General features: G+C 41.6%; 1 protein-coding gene across 2 annotated transcripts in view; it reads right to left on the bottom strand.

Annotated features, from left to right (window-relative positions):
* raly (RALY heterogeneous nuclear ribonucleoprotein) overlaps positions 1-17,963 on the bottom strand; it is a 188,799-nt gene that overhangs the window by 71,466 nt on the left and 99,370 nt on the right. For both annotated transcript variants that reach the window (XM_045691386.1, XM_045691387.1), the window contains exon 3: positions 1,106-1,384. In XM_045691386.1, the coding sequence (XP_045547342.1) occupies positions 1,106-1,361 (256 nt within the window). In that variant the 5' untranslated portion in view covers positions 1,362-1,384. The remainder of the gene's footprint in view (positions 1-1,105; positions 1,385-17,963) is intronic.

The raw sequence follows: 17,963 nt of genomic DNA, 5'->3' as shown, positions 1-17,963 counted from the left end.
CAGACAAAACAGACCTTTCGCAATATTTCAAATACAATCGTGGAAAAACACAGGTTGGAAAGCAAATGGCTCCTTCTGAAAAGAGAAGACCCCAATCTGTCTGCTGTAGGCTACTGAAATATTTCAGCAACTTCTAAATATTGTTTTACAAAGTAAAACAAGAAAGAGAGAGGCTTTCAGAACGAGTGCATGGGCCATCACCAGCAAGTGAGCTACACATCATTGGGTGAGTCAGTGAAACTGGAAAGTATTTTTATGACTATAATTTCCTCCTCATATTGTAGCCTACATGTCTCCACACACCTAGGCTATTGATGGATTCAAGACAAGGTTCATTTTGATCATTTGTGCGGTATTAAGGTGCTTTCAAGATAACTGGAAACTCGGAAAAAACTAGGTCGATTCATGATGTCAGTTAACTTCAGGTCGGAAAGCTGGAGCTCTGGAAAGAGGCCCGAGTTCCCAACTTGGAATTCCGAGTTGACTGACCGTTCAAAACAAATTTTCCCAGGTGGAGCTAGTTTTTTCCCCGAGTTCCCATTTGTCTTGAACGCACTGAAGTTGGAGATTTCCCAGTTCCGAATTCCCAGTTGTTTCGAATGCGGCATAAAAAAAATATTATGGCAAATTTTTAATTATGTAGAATTGCATGAAATGCCTTTATAAAAGGCCCAAATTTTCCCAGATCCTAGGCCACAAAATAATATTCACCATGTGTGCAACTTCTGTAAGTGCCTCTACTCTACTGCTCTATGCTACTACGCAAATGAGATGATATGCATGCAATGATTTTTTATAAAGGTGATTTTTTTCTTCATGCATTCCAGTACCTCAGAGCTCCCCAGGGCACCCCCCCTCTCGCGCTCACTTTCTGTTCCGGCACCTCCCGATTTACAAATGAAGCACTGGCTGAGAATGTTCCAAAGCCAAGCACCTATCCTGCACCATTCCCAGAAAGTTGTGGGAAGGTTGTATGCAAACATAACCATAGGTCAACCACACTCTCACCTAACTCTAAGAAACATATGGTTCTTAAAACGTTATGTTCTAGCTGGGTAGTATTCACTTTTCAGACGAATGAGAGAAGAACCCAAACAGGACTCACCCAAAGTCTGTCCCGCCAGCATTCGTCCGTTTTCCCCAATAACAGCCCCACTGGCATGCCTCTCGCTGGCGTACTGGACAAAGGCGTAGCCCTTGTGCACAGAGCAGCCCAGCATGCGGCCATATTTCGAGAAGATGGTCTCCACATCCATCTTCTTCACCACCGCTGTGTTGAGGTTACCGATGAACACGCGTGAGTTGATGGACTTGGGGTCGTTCTTGTTTGTGACGTTGCTGGTCTGAACCTTCAGAGACATCTTGGTTAGGAACCTCAAAATATCTGCGATGAGGGGGAAAAAGGATGATAAACAAAAATTGTAAATTCCTTTTCTTTGGATGATAAGTTGCTCTTCAACTTTTTTTGTTTTGTTTTGGAAGTCAATGATTTATACTGTAGGTCCCCTGGTGGATGTGTTGCTGTGGTAGATATTCTACTTGCTGCTAGGACAAAACTGTGTTGGTTTAATGAGGTGCTATGAGTTAATAGAGAAACACTAGACAAGATATGCAGAATTCCTTTCAACAATCGATAATGATGGACAAAAGAAAACATAATAACATCAAGGTTGCCATCACTTTGCAGACTTCTGTCACTTCCCATTGCAACTAAATGCATGCTCTTCAACCGATCGCTGCCCGCACCTGCCCCCACCACCCGCCCAGCATCACTACTCTGGATGGTTCTGACTTAGAATATGTGGACAACTACAACAAATACCTAGGTGTCTGGTTAGACTGTAAACTCTCCTTGTAGACTCACATTAAGCATCTCCAATCCAAAATTAAATCTAGAATCGGCTTCCTATTTCGCAACAACGCATCCTTCACTCATGCTGCCAAACATACCTTCGTAAAACTGACTATCCTGCCGATCCTTTACTTCGGCGATGTCATTTACAATATAGCCTCCAACACTCTACTCGCAAATTGGTTGCAGTCTATCACAGTGCCATTGGTTGCAGTCTATCACAGTGCCATCCGTTTTGTCACCAAAGCTCCATATACTACCCACCACTGCGACCTGTATGCTCTCGTTGGCTGGCCCTCGCTTCATATTCGTCGCCAAACCCACTGGCTCCAGGTCATCTATAAGTCTTTGCTAGGTAAAGCTCCACCTTATCTCAGCTCACTGGTCACCATAGCAGCACCCACCCGTAGCACGCTCTCTAGCAGGTATATTTCACTGGTCACCCTCAAAGCCAATTCCTCTTTTGGCCGCCTTTCCTTCCAGTTCTCTGCTGCCAATGACTGGAACGAATTGCAAAAATCACTGAAGCTGGAGACCCATATCTCCCTCACTAACTTTAAGCTCCAGCTGTCAGAGCAGCTCACAGATCACTGCACCTGTACATAGCCCATCTGTAAATAGCCCATCCAACTACCTCATCCCCATACTGTTATTTTTTTTTGCTTCTTTGCACCCCAGTATCTCTACTTGCACATTCATCTTCTACACATCTATCACTCCAGTGTTTAATTGCTAAATTGTAATTATTTCACCACTATGCCCTATTTATTGCCTTACCTCCCTTATCTTACCTCATTTGCACACACTGTATATAGACTTTTTTTCTATATTGTGTTATTGACTGTATGTCTGTTTATTCCATGTGTAACTCTGGGTTGTTGTTTGTGTCGCACTGCTTTGCTTTATCTTGGCCAGGTCACAGTTGTAAATGAGAACTTGTTCTCAACTAGCCTACCTGGTTAAATAAAGGTGAAATAAAAAAATTGGCCACACACTGTTTGAATCAACATTGTTTCCACGTCATTTCAATGAAATTATGTTGAACCAACGTGTAATAGACGTTAAATTGACATCTGTGCACAGTGGGTTTGCAGACACAGTTATTTGAAAACGAAGTTCCAAGAGTCACCGAGTACTGTCAGTTTTACTGTTACTTTAGGTAAGGTGTGAATTATGGGGGAGCCAGGGGGGACTCAGATCCCTGAATGAGACATACCTCCCCTAAATACAACAAAAGTCAAACTTTGGGGGGGTCTCTAAATAATGCTAATTTAACCATTCTCCTATTCGTTTTAAATGTAGTGGTAAATATGTTTTACCGTGGTAGATATGAAAATAAAAGCTCCAAATGAAACTAACACCCCCACCTCTCCATCATGGTTTAAACCATTTTTTTCTATGTGGCGGCGCTGTCCACTAAGTAGTGGTGAATTTCGGCTTCAACTGAGCTCCTTTAAGCATAGATTTTCCTTTGTACTTCCTTATTTTCGCCATTTGTTTTACATGCTGCCATGATAAAAAAATTGCCTTAATTCCAATACATTAGATTTCTGTTCATTTATCATCGTTTGCTTTTGTCAGTCAGCTGTTTGGAGTGCTCATAGATTTTCTGTTGTTGTTGGTGCACGCGAGTAGGCTACTGGTGTTTTCCGTGCAATCCGTGGCCAGAAGTAGTAGACCGTTTATTTAGCTTTATTATTTTCTAGCAATATTTGTTTTCTTTCCTGGATCAGGTGATGATGGTCAACAATATCACGAGACAACTAGCCTACAGCTAGACACCACTGTGCATCCAATCCATCCAACAAGTAGGCTATACTTTAATGACAGTACGGTGCATTCAGGAAACTATTCAGACCCCTTTCCTTTTTCCAAATGTTGTTACGTTATAGCCTTATTCTAAAATGGATTAAATAAGTATCATTCTACACACAATACTCCATAATGACAAAGTGAAAACAGGTTATTAGAAATACCTTATTTACATAAGTATTCAGACTCTTTGCTATGAGACTCAAAATTGAGCTCAGGTGCATCCTGTTTCCATTGATTATCCTTGATGTTTCTACAACTTGATTGGAGTCCGCCTGTGGTAAATTCATTTTATTGGACATGATTTCTAAAAGGCACACACCTGTCTATATAAGGTCCCACAGTTAACAGTGCATGTCAGAGAAAAACCAAGCCATGAGGTTGAAGGAATTATCCGTAGAGCTCCGAGACAGGATTGTGTCGAGGCACAGATCTGGGGAAGGGTACCAAAACATGTCTGCAGCACTGAAGGTCCCCAAGGACACAGTGGCCTCCATCATTCTTAAATGGAAGAAGTTTGGAAACACTACGACTCTTCCTAGAGCTGGCCGCCCAGCCAAACTGAGCAATCGGGGGAGAAGATCCTTGGTCAGGGAGGTGACCAAGGACCCGATGGTCACTCTGAGAGAGCTCCAGAGTTCCTCTGTGGAGATGGGAGAACTTTCCAGAAGGACAGCCATCTCTGCAGCACTCCACCAAGCAGGCCTTTATGGTAGGTTTACCTTCCAAAAGGACAACGGCCATAAGCACACAGCCAAGACAACTCAGGAGTGGCTTTGGGACAAGTCTCTGAATGTCCTTGAGTGGACCAGCCAGATTGAACATCTCTGGAGAGAACTGAAAATAGCTGTGCAGCGACGATCCCCATCCAACCTAACAGAGCTTGAAAGGATTTGCAGAGAACAATGGGAGAAACTCCCCAAATACAGGTGTGCCAAGCTTGAGGTGTCATACCCAAGAAAACTCAAGGCTGTAATCGCTGCCAAAGGTGCTTCAACAAAGTACTGAGTAAAGGGTCTGGACACTTATGTAAATGTGATATTTCAGTTTAGGATTTTTAATACATTTACAAACATTTCTACAAAGCTGGTTTTTCTTTGTCATTATGGGGTATTGTGTGTCGATTGATAAGGGGGGGAAAAAACTATGTAATTCATTTTAGAATAAGGCAGTAAGGTAACAAAATGTGGAAAAAGTCAAGTGGTCCGAATGCACTGTGACTCTTTCAGCAAGAAGAGGTTAAAGCTCAGTTAGAAGCATTCAATTTTGCGAATGAAATAGGCTTACATTATTTTGGATTTCTGTGCCCATAAAAACTGTTTTCATGGCAAAACGTAATGAAATGTTACGTAGGCGTAGTTACAGTGCATTTTCCAAGATCTCCAAGATCCATGATTCGTATAGGGTTTAGTTCAATGTTGTAATTAAATTGCTAAAAGCTTAATAATGACAAATAACACTGTCATAAATGTCATTCATGTAATGAAGGAAAGGTATTGTTTTATGTCACACGATCTGTGAAGACTCCAAGCATTAACTCATGAATTATAGACAACTCATGAACCAATGTGTAAAACATGTTTTGATTCAACTCATGTATTATATTGAATGTAGGCTAACTTTTCTGCATGTGTTCATGTGTGTAAAATTGCCTCGGCTGAGAGGGTAGGCTACCGGCAGTGGTGTAGGCCTAGTGGAGGGTAAACACAAGTAAATGCTGTTTAACCAGCTTTGGTTGTCCTTCTGGAAGGTTCTCCCATCTCCACAGAAGAACTCTGTCAGAGTGACCATCGGGTTCTTGGTCACCTCCCTGACCAATGCCCTTCTCCCCCGATTGCTCAGTTTATATACTGTAGACAGGTTTGTGCCTTTCAAAATCATGTCCAATCAATTGAATTTACTACAGGTGGACTCCAATCAATTTGTAGAAACATGTCAAGGATGATCAATAGAAACAGGGTGCACCTGAGGTCAATTTCGAGTCTCATAGCAAAGGGTCTGAATACTTATGTAAATAAGCTATGTGTTTAAAAAAAATTTTTTATACATTTGAAAAATGTATAAAAACCTGTTTTTGCTTTGTCATTATGGGGTATTGTGTGTAGACTGCAGAGGATTTGTATTTTTTTAATCCATTTGAGAATAAGGCTGTAACATAACAAAATGTGGAAAAGGTCAAGGGGTCTGAATACTTTCCGAATGCACTGTATATGCACACTATTTGCTCTTAGAAGCAATGTAGGAACAAGATCTGAGGCTAATATTCCTTTCAAAGTCGTACCCAGTGATGTATATATACCCTGGATTGCGGCTGCTATGTATTTGCCAATGAGAGGCTTTGAAGCCACCAGTCGGCCATATTGGCACTCCCCGTAAGGAGCAGTCCTCCATAAAAATGAATGGAATTCTACAGTATTTCAATTAAAATTGTATTTAAGTATTTCTTAAATACTTAAAAAAATATATATATACACTTTACGGAAAAATGTTTTAATATATTTTTTCATGTTTTATTTGTATTTTTAGCTCACATTACATAATTTAATAGTATGCATTAAGTTATCTGCAATAGAATAAACATGGCAAAAACAAATGTAGTCATTAATAAATGCATTTATAAAGCTTCCAAAATATTTTTTTTACAAAGGTGGGGGAGTACCAATATGGAGGCGCGGTGGCTTCAAAACAGCCCCCCTGTGTGTCATCTAGTGTATATATAAATCATTGTTCATACCCTTAGATGACACTAAAGCAGGTTAGTGCAAAGCACCATATATCCCAAAGTGTGTCTTGGCACCTGAGGAAAACAGATATAAGTCACCCCAGAAGGTACATGTCCTTCCCGAGATAACAGCGAAGGGCTTAATAAATGTGTAATAGCACACTTTTTTTTCTCTCTTCCGCAATAGAGCTAAGGTGGTGGGGCTGGTAGATCCTAATTCCCTGTCAGAATGTGATGTCTTGCTTATTACCGGCCTCTCCGCTATCATTTGCACAATAATTAGCAAGCTCTAGCAGCAGCGGCACAGGCATGAAGGTCACAGTCCATCATATTCTGTTGTGAAACCGCTAGCAGAACAACAGAGGTGGGGGTGTATTGATTGTTTTCTTCCTTTGAGTTATTGGGTCTCTCTTCTGCCAATAGGAAGTGCTGACACCCATTGCCACCGTTGTCAGGCCAGCAGGAAATATATTGCTAATACCTGCAGCCATTTACACTATGGCCCAGCCCAGCACCCCTGTACTTTTAATATGTTTTCATATGTCTATTGAACAGCGGCGGTCTATATGTTGACTGTGTAAAAGGTCATACCAAGGGAGGTAAACAACATTACACACTGTTGAGAAATACAACATTAATCTTTTGACTGTCCTTGGACACTTGTCCAAGGACAGTTGTAGCACTGAATATTTTATTTTGTCTAGAAAACAAATCAGCAATGTTTGCAATGTCACTGACATGGGGATTAATCTAGTATTGTTTGCTGTTCTTTTCAAAACACTCAAGTAAATTCCAGTAGATCTAAAAATGCTTTTTTTATTCTCGTTTCATCTTTCTTTTCCTACACATTCTGTTCAAATTATGTCTGCCATTATCCACATATAAATCGACAGGCATTCCATTCCAAATCCCAGCTTTTCCAACACACAACACTCACACCAACACTGGGCGAACTTTCTGCACAAGTTTGCACCGTGCTCCAAAAACATTAATTAGATGCACGTTTCCCAACCACCAATACATTTCTAATGTTGCCTGGGAAGAGGGACCTTTCCGCAGACACAGTGCCGTGGCCGGGGGCTGCAGCTGGGCAACTTGATAAACCATTAGCATAGCTGCGACCATGTTCAATGGATCACCAGACTGATGCATAATTGAGTGCAAGTACGAAGGGCCCTTCAGCTAGCCCAGGGGCCATGCTGCCTCACTGCATTTCCTCCCCCTACAACAGCTGAAAAACCGCTGCCACTGATTTCCTTCACTTTCCTCGCCTGCCCTCCCTTGCTGGCAGAATTAATTTCCATCACAATCTCTGATATTCGCAGCAAGTTGGTCCCTGCAGCCATTTTCCTGTTTCTCTCTCTTCTGCTTATCTGTGTTCATCCAGCTTTAATGGTGTGTGGCCTTTACTAGCACAGGAAGAAGGGGTGGTGTGTGTGCTCTGTGTCAGGCAGTAGGGGTGGTAGTGTGGTGTGCGTCAGGCAGTAGGGGTGGTAGTGTGGTTTGTGTCAGGCAGTAGGGTAGGTAGTGTGGTTTGTGTCAGGCAGTAGGGGAGGTGTGTGTCAGGCAGTCGGGGTGGTGTGTGTGGTGTGTGTCAGTCAGTTGGGGTGGTGTGTGTGGTGGTGTGAGGTGGGCAGTAGGAGTAGCGGCCACACACAGACCTGTGTGCTAGAGGAGGCCTGCTAGTGCAACCCACAAAAACCCCGGTAACCCACTCAACATCTGCAGGGGCATGCAGGCATGCACTTTAGATAGGCCAGGGTCTCTACCTGTGGTTCAACCCACTCCACACAGGAATAGCCAGCAAGACGTGTTAGCGCAGGTGATTTCACCCTTCATGTTATAAGAGGCATCTATTTTCAAATTACATTTTCAAATGAACATAGTGAGCTCCAAAAGTATTGGGACAGTGACATGTTTGTTGTTGATTTTGCATCGTACACCAGAACATTACATTTTAGGGTATTTTCATCCATATTGGGTGAACCGTTTAGAAATTACAGCACATTTAGGTGACCAAAGGAAGGGGGACAAATTCACTTGTACACTATGTGTATTAAAGTAGTAAAAAGTTAAGTATTTGATACCATATTCACAGCACGCAATGACTACATCAAGCTTGTGATTCTACAAATTTGTTGGAGGCATTTGATGTTTGTTTTGGTTGTGTTTCAGATAATTTTGTGCCCAATAGAAATGAATGGTAAATAATGTATTGTGTCATTTTGGAGTCACTTTTACTCTAAATAAGGATAGAATATGTTTCTAAACACTTCTACATTAAAGTGGATGTTACCATGATTATGATAATCCTGAATGAATCATGAATTTTAATGAGTGAGAAAGTTAGAGGCATAAATATCATATCCCCCCAAAATGCTAACCTTGAGCGTCTAACTTTCTCACTCATCATTATTCCAAGGTGCTGGTGTGACGCTCGTCGTAGAAAGTAGACCAAGGTGCAGCGTGTCGAGTGCTCATGATGAATACTTTATTTTAACTTAGAACACTATCCAAACCATACAAACAACGGCAAAACGAACATCACGTTCTGCAGGCTACGACGCTATGCAAAAACAAGATCCCACAAACTCAGGTGGGAAAAAAAACCTACTTGAGTATGATCTCCAATTAGAGACAACGAGGACCAGCTGCCTCTAATTGGAGATCATCCCAAAAAACATAAACTTAGAAATAGAAAACTAGAACCTAAACACAGAAATACACAACATAGAAAAACACCCCCTGTCACGCCCTGACAACTCTACCATAGAAAATAACAGCTTACCATGGTCAGGACGTGACAGCTGGAGTACAGAGCCAAAACAACAAAAAATGTGTCACTGTCCTAAAACTTTGTGCTAACCTCTTACGGCTAGGGGGCAGTATTTACAACCCCGGATAAAAAACGTACCCGATGTAATCTGGTTACTACTCCTACCCAGTAACTAGAATATGCATATACTTATTAGATATGGATAGAAAACACCCTAAAGTTTCTAAAACTGTTTGAATGGTGTCTGTGAGTATGACAGAACTCATATGGCAGGCAAAAACCTGAGAGATTCCTTTACAGGAAGTGGCCTGTCTGACCATTTATTGGCTTTCTTTGACATCTCTTTCCAAAACACAGGATCTCTGCGGTAACGTGACACTTCCCACGGCTCCCATAGGCTCTCAGAGCCCGGGAAAAAGCTGAATGTCGTCATTCCAGCCCCAGGCTGAAACACATTATCGCCTTTGTCAAGTGGCCGATCAGGGGACAGTGGGCTTAGGCGCGTGCACTGGTCGCCCCCGTCTTTCTTTTTTTCCCTCTATTTACCGAAACGCAGATTCCCGGTCGGAATATTATCGCTTTTTACGAGATAAATTGCATAAAAATTGATTTTAAACAGCGGTTGACATGCTTCGAAGTACGGTAATGGAATATTTAGCATTTTTTTGTCACGAAATGCGCCATGCTCGTAACCCTGATTTACCATTTTGGATAGTTTCTTGAACGCACGAACAAAACGCCGCTGTTTGGATATAACGATGGATTATTTGGGACCAAACCAACATTTGTTATTGAAGTAGAAGTCCTGGGAGTGCATTCTGACGAAGAACATCAAAGGTAATCAAACTTTTATAATAGTAAATCTGATTTTGGTGAATGCTAAACTTGCTGGGTGTCTAAATAGCTAGCCCGTGATGGCTGGGCTATGTACTTAGAATATTGCAAAATGTGCTTTCACCAAAAAGCTATTTTAAAATCGGACATATCGAGTGCATAGAGGAGTTCTGTATCTATAATTCTTAAAATAATTGTTATGCTTTTTGTGAACGTTTATCGTGAGTAATTTAGTAAATTGTTAGTAAATTCCCCGGAAGTTTGCGGGGGGTATGCTAGTTCTGAACGTCACATGCTAATGTAAAAAGCTGGTTTTTGATATAAATATGAACTTGATTGAACAAAACATGCATGTATTGTATAACATAATGTCCTAGGGTTGTCATCTGATGAAGATCAAAGGTTAGTGCTACATTTAGCTGTGGTTTGGGTTTATGTGACATTATATGCTAGCTTGAAAAATGGGTGTCTGATTATTTCTGGCTGGGTACTCTGCTGACATAATCTAATGTTTTGCTTTCGTTGTAAAGCCTTTTTGAAATCGGACAGTGTGGTTAGATAAAGGAGAGTCTTGTCTTTAAAATGGTGTAAAATAGTCATATGTTTGAGAAATTGAAGTAATAGCATTTCTAAGGTATTTGAATAACGCGCCACGGGATTAGACTGGCTGTTGCGTAGGTGGGACGATTTGGTGCCACCTACCCTAGAGAGGTTAAGAGGTCACCTTGTGAAATGGGTCAGTACTTATCAATTCAAGCAATCACCAACAAGGGTTTGTTACCCGGGATATGTTCTGGGTAGCCTCTGAGAATAATATCGACAAATACACGGATATGGTGACTGAGTTGTACAGGAGATGTTGTACCCACTGTGACTATTAAACCTACTCAAACCAGAAACCGTGGATAGATGGCAGCATTCGCACAAAACGCCAGGCAATCAAACAGGCAAACAGTACAGAGACAATGTGGAGTTGCAATTCAATGGCTCAGAAATGAGATGTATCTGGCAGGGTCTACAGACAATCACGGACTACAAAGGGAAAACCAGCCACGTCGCGAACACCGACGTCTTGCTTCCGGACAAGCTAAACACCTTCTTTGCCTGCTTTGAGGGTAACACACTGCCACCGACGCGGCCCGCTACCAAGGACTATGGGTTCTCCTTCTCTATGGCCGACCGTGAGTCAGACATTTAAGCGTGTTAGCCCTCGCAAGGCTCCCGGCCCTAGACCCACATCAATTTGCTTACCGCCCCAATAGATCCACAGATGGTGTAATTGCCATCGCACTGCACACTGCCCTAACCCATCTGGACAAGAGGAATACCTATGTAAGAATGCTCTTCACTGACTGAGTATAGCTCAGTATTCAACACCATTGTACCCTCCATGCTCATCATTAAGCTTGGGGCCCTGGGTCTGAACCCTGCCCTGTGCAACTGGATCCTGGACATCCTGACGGGCTGGCCCCAGGTGGTGAAGATAGGAAACAACACCTCCTTTTCGCTGATCCTCAACACAGGGGCCACACAAGGGTGCGTGCTCAGCCTCCTGCAGTACTCCCTGTTCACCCATGACTGTAATGGCCACGCACGCCTCTAACTCAATCATCAAGTTTGCAGACGACACAACAGTAGTAGGCCTGATTACCAACAGTCTACAGGGAAGAGGTGAGGTCCCTGGGAGTGTGGTGCCAGGAAAATAACCTCTCACTGAACATCAACAAAATAAAGGAGCTGATCGTGGACTTCAGGAAACAGCAGAGTGAGCATGCCCCTATCCACATCGACGGAACCGCAGTGGAGAAGGTGGAAAGCTTCAAGTTCCTTGGCATGAACATCACTGACGATCTTAAATGGTCCATCCACACATACAGTGTGGTGAAGAAGGCGCAACAGCGCCTCTTCAACCTCAGGAGCCTGAAGAAATTTGTCTTGGCCCCTAAAACCATCACAAATGTTTACAGATGCACAATTTAGAGCATCCTGTTGGGCTGTATCACCGACTGGTATGGCAACTGCACAGCCCGCAACCGCATGGCTCTCCAGAAGGGTTCTACCAGGACACCTACAGCACCCGATGTCACAGGAAGGCCAAAAAGATCATCAAGGACATCAACAACCCGAGCCACAGCCTGTTCACCACGCTATTATCCAGAAGGTGAAGTCAGTACAGGTGCATCAAAGCTGGGACCGAGACACTGAAAAACAGCTTCTACCTCAAGACCGTCATACTGTTAAAATAGCCATCACTAGCCGGCTTCCACCCGGTTATGCAACCCTGCACCTTAGAGGCTGCTACCCTATATACTTGGAATCACTGGCCACTTTAATAATGGAACACTAGTCACTGTAATAATGTTTACATACTGCTTTACTAATTTCATATGTATATACTGTATTTATTCTACAGAATTTTAGTCAATGCCACTCCGACATTGCTCAATTCCATTATCTTTTTCTTTTAGTGTGTTGTTGTGAATTGTTAGATACTACTGCACTATTGGAGCTAGGAACACAAGCATTTTGATAAACATCTACTAAATATGTGTATGTGACCAATACAATTTGAATTGATTTGAAATGGGGCCTCAGTGATATGTGAAATCCTGTTTCACACCACTTTCAGGATAACAAGGGATGATAAATAAGCTTGTTTTGTTCTCCTTTGGGGGTTGGTGTACCCAGGTACCGTGTTTTGGCAGGCTATACAGTAGGTGGCTGAAGTTTCAATGCAATTGGCAAAAGTAGAACACTTCACCATAAGGGGATGAAGGAAGAGATTATGTGGGGGGGATAGAGAGTGACGGGGAGGCATCAGGCATGGGTGCCTACAAAGCATGCAGCATCCTCAGTAGCTGCCAATCGCTAGCGCGTAGCCACTGCAACAGCAAATTAGCCTCCAGGGAGCTTCTCTCCTCAAATTGAAATTGACAGCAGGTGACACTTGCGAACATTAAAATAGTCCTGGCGGAAGCGTGGCCAGAGCTAGCCATCTCTTTATCAGCAAGGGAGGATAAATAAAAAATGTCATACCCCCTCCCGGCCTTTAAAATGATTCCACTCAGGTCCCCTGCCCAAAGAACATAGGGAAATGAACTGGCTAGCTGACCAGCTGTTCACAGATGCATTTGACTGTATTGAACGTCAACGCTACCTAATGTGCTATTCGTTCCTCTGCATCTGATCTATCTACTTGGCTGGGATTTGCTGTTTGGTTGCAATATTTCTCAATGGCTTCTTCCTTGGTCATTAGTACACTCTTAGAAAAAAAGGTGCTATCGAGAACCTAAAAGGGTTCTTCGGCTGTCCACATATAACCCTTTGCAGAACCCTTTTTGGTTACACATAGAATCCTTTTTGGTTCCATGTAGAACCCTTTCCACAGAGGGTTCTATATGGAACCCAAAAGGGTTCACCTATGGGGACAGGCAAAGAACCCTTTTTCTAAGAGTGTATGGTTTACAGGCCCTTTTCTCTGAGACCTTTTCTCTGGTGAGCATTAGCATTTCCGCTATTGATCTTGTCTGAGCCTGCTTACTCCACTCCAGTAACGTGGGAACAATGAGAGGGGAATGACGACGGAGGTGGTTATGACTGAGGGAATAGGGGAAGAGGGAGAAAGCCAAAGTGAATAGGAGTGGCTGATTCCACTCATTTCTCTTCTCCCTTTTCCCCACATGGGTTTGATGTTTATGAAGAAGGCTGGATTGTTGAATGGAGAGGCCTAATGAAGAAAGTATTGATTTCCTATAAAGGGGATTTAATCAAACCGGCACTGACACATCCACAGGGACAGGGCCGGGCAATGGCACCAAATTACACTTCATATACCATCTATTTTTCAGCCGCGTGGATAAATGGAGCTGCCCTGCAGATAGATTAGAGCCTCTGTTGCTCGTTCATCACCAGGAAACAATAGGAGGAGAGCAAAATGATTGAGGCGGCTGGGAGAACTGGGTGATAATGAATGGGAAGGCGGCATCACAAGGCTGGGTGTTCGGCCCCTCGCACATCTATCGCCTGAGGGCTCTTAAATATCTCTCTCAGTGAATCAGAGTTCTTCTCTGTGATGTTTCAGCTTGATAGGTACAAGACAAAGACCCTAAGTAGTTAAGCGGAGGACGTTTTACAGTATCTGCAGCTCATTGTCAAGTATGAGGATGCATTAAAGAGTTTGAAATTCACTTTGTCATTTCTTAAACACAGACTAAGGGTAATCCATAACCTGCATTTTATGCTCTTTTTAATTAGCCCTTTTAATTCCTCTCAGGAATTAATTACCATTGAAATGGTACTAATGCTTTATGACAGATCAAGGGTTCCCAAATGTTTTCACTCGGGGCCCCCCTTCCAATATTGGCACGCGCCAAGTCTATTTCTATGGGCACAAGCACTGTTCATGACACAAACTGTTCACACCCCTCTTGTTGGAGTAGAGAATTTTGCAGGTTTCAATCTTATTTCCTGCAATTCTACACACTTTGTCATGTGGTAGAAATAAAAATATTTGGTTTTAAAGGTACTTTTCTTGCAATTCTATACATTTTGTCATGTCTAATGTGTATTCATGTGATATTTGAGTGACAAAAAAAAATTCAACAATACATATGGTCTAAAAATCCTAAATAAAAAAACAGTTGACATGAGCTAGTTGATCTAGACATTTCTGACAAGTTATATATAGCTCTCTAAGGTGTGACTAACATGACAAGAGGAACTGATGATACACTACCCAATTTCTAAATTGCACCTTGTGCATTCGACTATTACAACTTTCAAGAGTAAGTTTAAAACCATTTAAAGTCCTGCCGACAACTCGCGCCCCACAGTTTGGGAGCCACTGTTCTAGATACAGTACTGGCTTTGGGATAAATCTGTGCCTACCTTAAGGTTCTGTTGGAATATAGGATATGGTACAGCCATAGACAAGACATTCATATATTCTGTATGCTTATATACAAAATCAAATCAATCAAATTAAATTGTATTTGTCAAATGTACCGAATACATCTGGTTTAGACTTTACCTTGAAATACTTGCTTATGAGACCTTCCCAACGATGCAGAGTTAAAACATTTGCAATAAATAGTAACACAAGGAATAAAATACACAAGAATGGAGCTATATACAGGGAGTACCAGTACCACATCAATCTGCAGAGGTACAAGGTATTTGAGGTAGATATGTACCTGAAGGCAGGTTAAAGTCACTAGGCATCAGGATAGTTAATAATAAGATTAAAATTAAGTGTAGCAGCAGCTAATTATGAGTGTGTGTAATGTGTATGTACTATGTGTGTGTGTGTGTGTATATGTAGTATATGTGAATGTCTGTGGGAGTGTCAATGTAGTGTGTATGTATATACAGTATTGGCTAGGAAATATGAGTAGGGTCAAAAGCAAAACAAATCAAACCACATTTTATTGGTCACACAAATTTAGCAGATGTTATTGCGGATGGAGCTCCAAAAGTGCAGCAGTATCTAACAATACACACAACTCTAAAAGTAAATGAATGGAATTAAAACATATATAAATATTAGGATGAGCAATGTCAGAATGGCATTGACTAAAATACATTATATACATATGAAATGAGTAAAGCAGTATGTAAACATTATTAAAGTGACCAGTGAATCCATGTCTATGTACATAGGGCAGCCGCCTCTAAGGTGCAGGGTTGAGTAACCGGGTGATAGCCATCTAGTGATTTAACAGACTGATGGGCTTGAGATATAAGCTGTTTTCAGTCTCTCGGTCGTAGCTTTGATGCACTTGTACTGACTTCGCCTTCTGGATGATAGCGGGGTGAACAGGCTGTGGCTCGGGTGGTTGATGTCCTTGATGATCTTTTTGATCTTCCTGTAACACCAGGTGCTGTAGGTTAACCCTTGCGAGGGTTAACGCACTTAAATATCTTACTCACGTCGGCCATGGAGAAAGAGAGAATGACGGAGAATGAGTCCACGGAGAATGAGTCCTTGGGAGTGGGCCGTGTCGTTGGCACTATGTTATCCTCAAAGCGGGTGAAGAGGGAGTTTAGCTTGTCCGGGAGCAAGTCGTCGGTATCTGCAACGTGGCTGGTTTTCCCTTTGGAATCCGTGATTGTCTGTAGACCCTGCCACATACAGTTGAAGTCGATATAGGACTCGTTTATCTGTGGATATAGAGCAGTATGACGGCTGCGTGGTCCCATGGTGTTTATACTTGCGTACTATCTTTTGTACAGATGGACGTGGTACCTTCAGGCGTTTGGAAATTGTTCCCAAAGATGAATCAGACTCGTGGAGGTCTACGATTGTTTTCTGAGGTCTTGGCTGATTTTTTTTTATTTTCACATGATGCCAAGCAAAGAGGCACTGAGTTTGAAGGTAGGCCTTGAAGTACATCCACAGGTACACATCCAATTGACTCAAATTATGTCAATTAGCCTATCAGAAGCTTCTAAAGCCATGACATAATTGTGAAATAATCTGTCTGTAAGCAATTGTTGGAAAAATGTATTGTGTCATGCCCAAAGGAGATGTCCTAACTGCCTTGACAAAACTATAGTTTGTTAACAAGAAATTTGTGGAGTGGTTGAAAAGCAAGTTTTAATGGCTCCAACCTAAGTGTATGTAAACTTCCGACTTCATCTGTATATAGGCCATAATACATAATTTACTACAGGTTGAGCTGAAACAGAACCACAAGAAGCTTTTCCAACACCTTGCATCGATACCGTAAACAGATAGAGAGAAATAATGTCTGTTTGAATACGTGTCTTCCTGTCCTCCATATGAACTGGCGTCTGGTCTAGGCATTATCAGACTTCCCATTATGGAGGTACAATTACAGTGAGAGAAAAAAAGGATAATTGCAAAATAAAATTGAGCTCACAAACAACTAGACAGTGTTCAATGAGGAAGATAGCATCTTCAACCATTTTCATTCATGTGAGGCTGATTACAGAATTTTAACATGAAATTGTATTACAAGTGTTAATTTGAATGATAATCAACTTTATTCTCTGCAATGTAGAAATAATAATTATCATTCATAATTAGCATTTATAATTTTAAATCGGTGTGGATTAATCTAATGGTGTGCTAATGGACTGTTAAATTAATCTTTACTCTATTGTAATTTATGATAATTTCTTCCCCTCACCTACACGACTCTTGGATCATCCAGTGACACGAATGACATTTGCTGCAGTCTTCTGCATTGACTGGCTGTTGACAGTATGAAGAGGGATCCCGTTTTCGGCGCTTTGAAGTTCGTGACCCGGGATACTGAGATTCTTTAAAAAATCTGCTGCAGGAGGCAAAGACAGTTCCATCGCGGCTTTCATATGCCCCAGAAAGCAGAAGACAAAGTACTGCAGAATTCTGCCCTCATTAACAAAGACTGCAGCCCTCAAATCAAATTCCACTGCGGTCATTAAAAACCAGTTAGAAAAATAGGAGTTGCTTTAATGTGTATTGCATAAACCCTTAAACAGTTCACCCATTTCCTCTAATTTCTGACTGGTAATTTGATATTTGTCGTGCATTGTCATCAAACTGATCAACACATAGATGAAAAACAGGGAGATGTTAGCTACCTATTATGTAAATTAGTCAAATGTTTGCTGAGCTAACCATATGAAAAAATACTATGGTATAAATACTACAGTATTTACTGTATTGTTTTTGCAGACTTCGCTGTAGTATTAACTTTAGTATAATGTATCATTTAGAGTTAACTATAGTATAACTACTGTAGTAAAAGAACTGTACTATATACAGTACACTATAGTAATTCAAATATTTGTTTTTGTGGATTGTAGTATACACTAGTGTTTTTGCAGACGGTAGTATACTGTAGTATTTATTGTAGTGTTTTTGAGGACCTTATTCTAGTGATTTTCTTATCTTTGACATAGAAGTGGAGGCTTTCTCCTTGAGGAAACCTACTGGAAAAATACACAAATATAAACATTTC

Source organism: Salmo salar, chromosome ssa12, assembly GCF_905237065.1.
Source record: "Salmo salar chromosome ssa12, Ssal_v3.1, whole genome shotgun sequence".
In the NCBI taxonomy this organism is placed as follows: Eukaryota; Metazoa; Chordata; class Actinopteri; order Salmoniformes; family Salmonidae; genus Salmo; species Salmo salar.
The sequence above is the reverse complement of the archived record's forward strand: the minus strand, read 5'-3'. Positions and strand labels throughout refer to the sequence as shown.